The 9,016-nt window shown below is 50.4% G+C and overlaps 1 protein-coding gene across 1 annotated transcript; it reads right to left on the reverse strand.

Moving 5' to 3' along the window:
• CFP (complement factor properdin) lies at nt 1–6,332 on the reverse strand. Its single transcript, XM_005700839.3, has 9 exons — nt 5,258–6,332; nt 5,025–5,175; nt 3,652–3,830; nt 3,012–3,182; nt 2,683–2,874; nt 2,326–2,499; nt 1,883–2,074; nt 1,607–1,718; nt 1–232 (listed from the first exon to the last, which is right to left on the reverse strand). Exons 1-9 carry the CDS (start codon nt 5,325–5,327, stop codon nt 82–84), a joined length of 1,392 nt encoding a protein of 463 aa, XP_005700896.1. The 5' UTR covers nt 5,328–6,332; the 3' UTR covers nt 1–81.
• Between the last annotated feature and the right edge of the window lie 2,684 nt (nt 6,333–9,016).

Consider the following 9,016-nt stretch of genomic DNA (forward strand, 5'->3'; position numbering starts at 1 on the left):
TCCTGGGAAAGAGGCTGGTTTATTGAAGTCTGAGAGGTCAGGGGGTCAGAGTGGAACAGAGAGATGTAAGAATTCTCATCCTCAGGGTTCTTTGCAGGGAGGCACGTGTAGACATGGCCGTTTCTCCTCCACCATCACCTTCTGCCCCTGCAGCACATCGCACAGTACCGACGGTTTCCCCCAGAAGGTCACATTCTTCTCACCCTGACCTTCGACTGTGGTAACGGTGGGCCTGGTGCGTTAGTGGGGGTGGGGATGAAGAGGAAAAGCTCAGGGAAGGCAAGAATGCGTTCAACAAACTCTTACTGAGTGGATACATTTATACGTATATTTTTAACTGGGAGATACTGGGCAATTTATCTCCTCTGTGCCTCAGTTTTCCTCATCTGAAAAATGGGAATAATAATACTCTCCTCACTTGGCTGAGGATAAATGAGTTGATTCAAGTAAAGTGCTCAGAGTCATGTCTGGTACACAGTAAGTGCTCAATAAATGTTGGTAATTATTGATATGAACTACCATCTCTTACCTTTAAAACCTTTTATTTCTTTCCCCATTGCCTACTGGAAAGAATCCAAATGCCTTGCTTTGGCATTCAAAGCCTTGTTGTTGGGCCCAAATCTCTGCCCCCAGGTCAATCTCTAGTTCTTTCTTCCACTTTATTTAGACTAAGCCCCATGTCCAAAATGGTCTTTGCCTGGGTTATTTCTTCCATTAGGCAAACCCTCCTCCATTCACTCCCATCCCGATTCTCTCAATCAGTCCTTTCTCCATTCATTCCCTCCCTCTGTCAAGTCCTTTGTGCCTCCATTCAACACCCGTAACTCTTCTTCCAGACCCACTCTAAACCCACACCTGGTGACCAGGTGGCAGGCCTTCCACGAGTTGGGAAGAGGCCACTTAACCTAGTAGTTTGATGTTCGTGGAAATAAGGAAAGGATAAGTGTTTTAACCCTCTCCAACACCTGGGCCACCCTGGCCATCTGGAAACATTTCAGGCAGCTAATTACCTGTGTCCAGGACTCTGCTCACACAGTTTTGATGGTGGGAAAGTGTTTCCCAACCCCTTCCTGCCAGGGGAGGCCCAATCAGCTTCCTGGACCCAGACCCAACATGCCAACCATTCCTCAGATGTCTTCTGTCAGGGTGGAGTGGGCCTGGATCCCTTAGGGGAACCCATGGGATCTGGGTTCTGTGTGTTTGCAACTGTTGCCAAAAAGGCCTTAGAGCATCTTGGGGCACAGGTGACAGAGGGAATGAGAGGGTGAATGGAGGCATGAGTGACTGAATGGGCAAATCAAAGCTTGGGTAACTGAGGAAGCAAAGCATACGGACACAAGAAGGACAGAGTGAATGGGAGAATGGCTGAGTGACTGAAGTAGTGACTGAAGGGCACAGATGTTACTGATTCTCCCCTCAACATCCTCTTTCTCAGCTTCTTCTTTAGTTTCTCCCCTCTTCCTACAACTGGAAGATGGCACTCAGCCAGGCAGGCACCTTGGACCCAGTGACAGAAGCCCTGTTTGGTGGTGACCAACCCTCCTGCCCTATCTCCTGACATATCACTATCATAACCCCCTCCAAGGCACATTGCCCCCTCACTCACGAGAACTTGGGGAGCGTGGCCTGGCAGAGGCGCTGGCGGGTGCGGATGGGGTTGGGTCCACATGGGGGTATGCACAATCCCCAGGTACTCCACTCTGACCAGGAGCCTTTCCCTGCAAAGAGGGGAGAGGTTCCTGAGTCAGATTTAGAGGTCTTGGTGGGGGGGGGTTGTGAGAGAGAGGCTTCAGGGACATGGGGTCTGCGGCAGAGAGTCAGAAAGCCCCTGTCCCTGCACGGGCTGCCCCACCCTCACAGCATGGTCCCTGGGGGCACTCACAGGGGCAGCGCTGGATGTTGTAGCAGTGCCGGATATCCTGCTGTTTCCCAACACATCGTTGTCCGTCAAATTTGCGGCCCTTGCAGATCCTGGAGCGTGTCTGCTGGCCTGGGATCTCCTGGCAGCTGATGTGTTTAATGTTTGGGCGGATGCAGTTGCTCCACTCTCCCCAGAGCCCCCACTGTCCATTCACTGCAGAGACAGGGGCAGCTGGGCTTGCACCAAAGAAGGGAGTCAGTGAGGAGGTTCAGAGGAAGGAATGGGGGCTGAGGAAGACAGTGGGAAGGATTGGATGTGGGAAAGGGGGATCAGACATGGAATCAAGGCACTGGGACCAGGAATGGAGGGATTAGAGGCAGGAACAAGTCATTAACAGCAGGAATTGGGCAGCAGAGATGGCCGGGCGCCTTAGGCATGGAAATCGGGCATCTTGGGGTGCTGACCAGGGCAGTGCACAGCCGTGTTGCAAACGTGCGTCCGGGTGGCATCACCGACACAGAAGGGGCCCCCATGCTGGGGTACAGGGTGATCACATGTCCGTTGTTCCTGGATCTGACCCAGGCCGCAGGTCACAGGGCAGGGGCTCACAGCACCCCATGGCCCCCAGCCACCAGGCACTGTTGGGAGGACAGAAGTGAGGAGAAAGGCCACCTCAATCTCCCTGACTCAGCCCCTAGACCCATGAGGCAGACTGCTCCCAAACGAAAAGCTCCATGGTCACATGGTCTCAGATCTCTGTCTCTTGAAATGTCAAAGCAATCTCCATGTAAGTTAAGAGCAGAGGTCTCATACCCCAGTACCTGGGCAAGGTGGCAGGCTGGTGCAGACCCGCTGCTCATAGGCTGACCCTGGGCAGGGATTCCCAGGAGGCTGTGTGGAGGGCTCAGGTGCAGAGCATGTGCGGCTTCGTCTCTCCACAGCTGCATTGGGTCCACCTTGGCAGGTGCCTGAGCAGGGGCCCCAGGGGCCCCAAGCAGCCCAGGCCCCGTGTGCTGTGATGGGGTGGGGGTGGGGAGATACCAAGTGTGGTCATACATATTGAAGTTTTCACAACATGGAAGTTCCCTGCTGTAACCCCCAGACCCACCCTGGGTGCCCGCATCATTGCCCAGTGGTTGCCCTCACTCACTGGGGCAGACTTGTTTGGTTTCACAGGCCTTTGACTCTTGTGCCTCTCCTGTGCAATGGCCCCCACACTTGGGGGTGGGGCGATTACATGCTCGACGACGAATCTGGGTCCCTCTAGAGCAGGTGACAGAGCAAGCTGTCCAGGGTCCCCAATCGGACCAGCCACCCAACTCTGTGGAAGAGAAAAGAAGGAACAAGATGGAGGTGGTAGTATTATTCAGGGGTCCAGGCTTCCTCATGTACCCATCAGCTTATCCTATCCCCACAGTTTCTGCCATACTTGGCCTACCATCATTGCTCATCTGGACTATTGCAGTAGCCTTCACACTGGTCTCTTTGCTTTGCTACTCAGTGCATACAGTTTGTCTTCCTAACAGCAAAAGGGATCTGTCACAAGCCAAATCAGATCACATTTTTCTGCCATCACTACATCACTCAGAATAGAAGCTGACATCCTCACCATGACCTACAGGGGTCAGTCCCCCTCTGACCTCACCTCTCATCACTCTACTCCAACCACACTGGCCTCCTCCTTGACACCTCACAAACATCAAGCACAGTCCCACCTCAGGGCTTTTGCCTTGATTGTTCCCAGTGCCAGATAACTGACAGTGCTCGCCCGCCTTGCTGATCCTCCTCACCAGGACAGCATGGCTGGTCCTCACAGGCCTGTAGCTGCCACTGGAGGGTGCCAGGCTCCACCTTCTCGGGGAAGCATTGGTCATCCCAGCCTATGCAGTGCCGGTGCCGCAGCTGGGAGCCCTCAGTGCAGGTCACTGAGCAGGGGGTCCATGCGGACCACGGTGACCACTGTGGGAGCCTGTAGGGAGAAGCACACGTCCCATTCTGGCAAGGATGGTATATGGGACCAGACTGTGTATAGGCACAGGCGGGAATGCAGGATAAATGTATGCAGAATGGAATGATGGGAGTACCTACCTCTTAGTGATGTTGGGGGATTGAACAGGAAGAGGAGAACACACAGTGAACACTTATCATTTACCTTCATGATCAGGAATCTGGAGTTACCCTTTGAAGTCTCCCAAGGACAGTGCCAGGCATACAGTAAACAGGATAAGGACTAGGGGCCCAGAACTGCTGTCAAAAGCCCACCAGGCCACAACTATGCATGGTAGCAGGCAAACAGGAAGTGCTTAATAAATAGCAGCCATCATCCCAATGAGCTCAGGAACCCCACCCCAACCATGGCATAATGCTAAACAGATGAGACCTGTTGACAACTAGGGGCCTAGAGCCGCCTTCAAAAATCCCCAAGCTACACATCCCTGTAGCTGTGTGTATCTGGTATATACACAGTGTATCTGGTGGTGTATCTGGGATATATAGTAAGCAGTTAGAAAATATGTCTGACATATAGAAAGGGCTCAATATATGTCAGCAGGCATTATGATTAAGAAACTAGAGCTACTCTCAAAAATCCTCTACTACTCCCAACATCTGCAGTGAATTGGGATGCTGGAAGTAGTCAATGAATGTGAAGTATCATTTTAATTTTGAGCCTGGAGTTGCCCTCAGAATTGCCCAAACACTTCCCTTCCTGCAATGTGTCTATACAGTATGAACATGCCTTATGAGCTGTCATCACCATTTATGAGGGCTTGAGCTACCCTCAGAAATAGCCGAGCCGCAACCCACCCACAATGCTTCTGGTATACAAGAAGTGCTCAATATGTGTAAGCCATCTTGGTTCTCAACCAGGGAGGGGTCTTTCACCTGTCTGGAGACACTTGAGTTGCTGCAGATTGCTACTGATAACTAGTGGGAGGCCAGTGATGCGATAACACATTCTGCCCTGCACAGGTCAGCCCCCCACAACAAATAATTTTCTGGCCCCTAAGTGTCAACAGAGCCGAGGCTGAGAGACCTGGAGCTACAGTTGTGATCAGGGCCTTGGAGCCATGCTGGAGAATCTGAGAGAAGGCAAGAGCCCAAGTTCTGTGTTACCCCGCATACAGTCCTTTTTGCCTCCCACAAACCCCAGGCTCCCCCTGACCTGCACGCCATACAGAGCTTGCTGCCAGGCTTCTGGAAAGCATAGTTAGCATTGAGACAGCAGTTTTTCATGCTGACCCCTCCCCCAAGGAGGTCCTTGCACTTGCCCGTAGATTCCTCATACTGGGCGAAGCAGAGTACAGAGTCTGAGCCTGTAACAGGGTGGGGGAGCATGGTCAGGGTTGTGAAGGGCCCAGGCACCCCTGGGGGCCAGCTGGACCCCCACCCACTTACCTGTGGCTGGGGTGAGCAGCAGCAGTGGCAGCAGCAGCAGCAGCAGTAGGGCCTGCACTTGGGCGGGCATGTTGAGCACTGTACCCCTGCAGCCCCGCCAGGGAGGAGGCTTGGCTTTATGTGGGCTGACCTGCTCCCAGAGTCAGTGGAAAAGAGGAACCAGGGGCAGGAGGAACTAGGAGGGAGAAGGGCAGTGTGGGAGGGGAGGAGTGGGGGGAGGGCAGGGTATTGTGCTGGTCTCTTCAGCTCCAAACTCTCCTGGCCACCTCTGTCCCTGAGCTTCCTCCTCTCTCTTCTCCCCTCCCTACTTCCTGCCTCACTCTTGTGAGGTCCTGTTGTGTTTGTTACCATATCCCCAGCACCCCAGGCCCCGCCCAGCAGCCCATGGGCACTCAATCAATGCACCTTGGACAAGTTCTGAGGGGGAAATGCAGCCTGGCAGTTGGAAGCAAGATAGAACTTCCTTACTGTGTGACCTTGAGCAAGTCACTTGAACCTCTCTGAGCCTGTTTCCCCACCTATAAAAAGCATGCCCTCTACCACAATGACAGGGCCAACCCCATGGGGGTGCTGAACATTAGTGAAGAGAGCACGGTGTGCTCAGCGTGTCCTGCCTCATTGGGCGGAGCGGGCATCGAGGTAATTGCTTCATCCTCCATCCTGCCTTCACCACCACCCTCCTCTTTCCTGAAAGTGAAGTTCTTCGTGGTCAGCAATGTGGAAGGGAGGTCAGCACAAAGGAAGTGAGAAGGGGAAGTGGCAAGAGTGCGGGGAGAATTCAGGACTGAACTGGCGCTATCCACTGCCTCATGGGCAGCTGGGGGTACCTTCAGGTCCCAAGGAGGGGGTGGTTGGCTTGGCCATGTTCCATTAACTATCTTGGATAGGTAATAACTGCCCCCCTCCCCAACCCATACACAGCCTACATCATAGGGCATTTTGAGCAGATCTGGAGTTAAGGTATTTGAAAGCCCTTAGCCTAGTGCCTGGCATACAGCAGGTGCTGTTTGTTAAATACATTGATTAAACATTTATTGAGCAACTACTGGGTGCCAAGTGCTGTTCTGGGCATTGGATGGAGCAGACAATAAGAAGCCCCAAATGCTAGCCCTCAAAGGACTTTTGTTCTAAGAGAGGGAGACAAGGTCACCTCCCTCACAGAAGAGTATCTGTCACTCTCTAGCCCAGAGGCTCTCAAATCTAAGTACGCATGAGAATCATCTGGAAGGTTCATTAAATCCAGATTGCCAGGGCCCACCCCAGTTTCTGATCCTATAGGTTTGAGGTGGGGCTCAAGAAGGTGAATTTCTAATAAGCCCCAGCTGACACTGATGCTGCTGTTCGGGGACCACACTTTAAGAACCATCATTCTAGTTCCTGACCCTTTTCTCTGTGGGTCTCATGTAGGAAAACTGTTTGTTGTAGTCCTTATTTTACTGTTAATAATTAATTCCAATTCAGCCTAAGCTCCACAGAGCCTTTTTTTTAAATAAGCCTAATGAGTGAAACTCCAGAGCCTGCTTTAAAAACAGAAATCTTTTTAATTAACAAAAAGGAGTCTAAGAAAGCTAGGAAGGCAATGTCTCATTTCCTCTGCATCCATGCAGGAGCACTATTCTGCAAATTAAAACAAGGTTAAATGATTTGATTCGGTCAGGTGTGTTAAAACAGAGCTTTCTCAAGAATATTCGTCTTACTTTACGGGTGATAAGGCGTGTTGACAATTCATATCCGTTACAGATGTGCTGTTTTCTGATAACATAAGCCTGTCTTTGAACAAAGCGGTCTTGTTAAGTTTCCAGGACTTCAGTGCTGTTATCCTATGAAAACAAACTCAAGAAACCTGTAATTCTGGTTGCTTGCTTTATCTAATCATCTGTTGCCCTGGTAATGACGTTATAATCGATACTTCATTTATTCCTAAACTCTGTACCTACTTACTGGTTCCCCTGGGAAGAGCACTGTCGCTACTTTCATCTTCTCCCACACGTTTAGGCAATAAAATGACTGCAGATTTCTTATTTAAACAAAGACTGAGAGTCTTATCTCATGTAATCATTGCAACACCACCACGATGCATTTGTTTCTTGTCTGTTGTCCCCACTACAATGCCAGCTCCACAAAGGCGAGATTTGTGTCTGCTTTATTAACTGCTGTACCTGCAGGGCCTGGATGGGCACCAGCAAACAGTAGGTGCTCAATCAACATCTGCCGAATGAGTAAGTAAATGCAATAAACAGTGCTTTCAAGATTCTGAAAAGTGCTTAGAGGAATAATCTGGATTGGAGGTAAAAATGTGATCATCATGGCGGGGAGAAGCAGTGTTTCAAGTGCTGGAACTGGATCAGACAATCTGGAGAGGGCTTGGCTTGTGAAAAGAGGGAAGGGAAGCCCAGGCTAAGCCCTGGGAAAGTCCAGCATTTCACCTTTTGGAGAACTGGGAGAAGCCAACCCAGGGGCCCGAGGAGGAAGAAGACAGCCAGAAGAGAGCTTTCCCCTAAGACTGGCACAATCCATCCACCAGCTCTCACCCACTAATTCAGTTTCAGTCATTCTCTCTTGAGATCTCTTTTCTTTTTTACATATTTATACACACACTTCAGAATTTACAGCTTCTACCATAGCCACATACAAACAAGATCACATACATACTCGAACACACAGCCTCTCTCAGCCACTCTTTCAGGGAGTTGGTTGCTGTCATTGACATCAGCCTGACTGTGGTCTTCTTTCAAGAACAGTTTCCCACACAGTCACGTCATCTAGCCTGTCTCCTTCAGCCAAGGCCACAATGACTCTCACCGGTCAGCTTTGTACATACCCACAGTCATGTGTTTTAATGTTTCAACTGCTCATTCGGGCCATCATTTTCTCATATACACAAGTGTTTGGTGATTTATAGCCACCGCTAGTCCCTCTGGAAGTTCCTTGAACACACATGATCACTCTCTCTCCCACCTCTCCATACTCATGCCCATTTCACACACCTAGAGTCCCTGACTAGGCTGAATTTCACTCATGCACAATCAGTGTCTCAGACACTGTCTTAGTCACCTAGTCTCACATTTCTTTGCAACCAGCTTTCAACATGCCCAGTCTTTGTTCTACAGTCTTTAAAGTCTCTTTTAGAGTTTTTCACAGACCCTCAGCCTGTCAGACATTCTGTCACAGGTTCAGTGTCACAGTCACTTGCCCTCATTCACCCTTTGACATCCTGTAGTCACTAATTCACAACTGTTACTAGGCTCTCTGCAAGTCTCACACACACAGTTTCTCACAGCTCATCTTAGTTGTTTACACCATCCAGCCAGAGTATCCTGTACATTCAAACACAAGTAGAGCCTCCCCGATTTCTTGCACAAACTGAGCGCATAGTCTCTCAGTGTCTCATTTGCTCAGCTTCATTTTCTGTTTTTCACCAGCATGTAATCTCTGGTTTACTATATGAAATGTTCCACTCTCACACACTGCTCAGTCATCAGTTTTCTCTCATGTGGCGCTGACTTCCTTCTTTTTACTCCTCGCTTCTCACTCACAGTGAAGTGGTCTCTAGCACACTTCCACTCACTCTGTCTCACCATCATCTTCTCTTATACTTCCATGGTCCCTGAACCTGTTGGCTAGATTGGAGTAGTAACTGCATCCATATGCCACTAGGCTCAGGAACACACACACACACACGAACACACACACGCACACGTACACACACATTACAGCCTCTCAGGCTCTCTCAGCTGCAGCCACTTTTTCTGTTTCTCA

The sequence above is a fragment of the Capra hircus genome (genome assembly GCF_001704415.2).
Source record: "Capra hircus breed San Clemente chromosome X unlocalized genomic scaffold, ASM170441v1, whole genome shotgun sequence".
Taxonomy (NCBI): Eukaryota; Metazoa; Chordata; class Mammalia; order Artiodactyla; family Bovidae; genus Capra; species Capra hircus.

Coding starts and splice junctions, on each gene's coding strand:
- CFP (XM_005700839.3), bottom strand. CDS start 5,327: ATGCCCGCCCAAGTGCAGGCCCTACTGCTGCTGCTGCTGCTGCCACTG. Junction 3,183..3,651: donor GGACCAGCCATGCTGTCCTG/GTGAGGAGGATC, acceptor TCTCTTCCACAG/AGTTGGGTGGCTGGTCCGAT. Junction 2,875..3,011: donor AACCAAACAAGTCTGCCCCA/GTGAGTGAGGGC, acceptor ACCCCATCACAG/CACACGGGGCCTGGGCTGCT.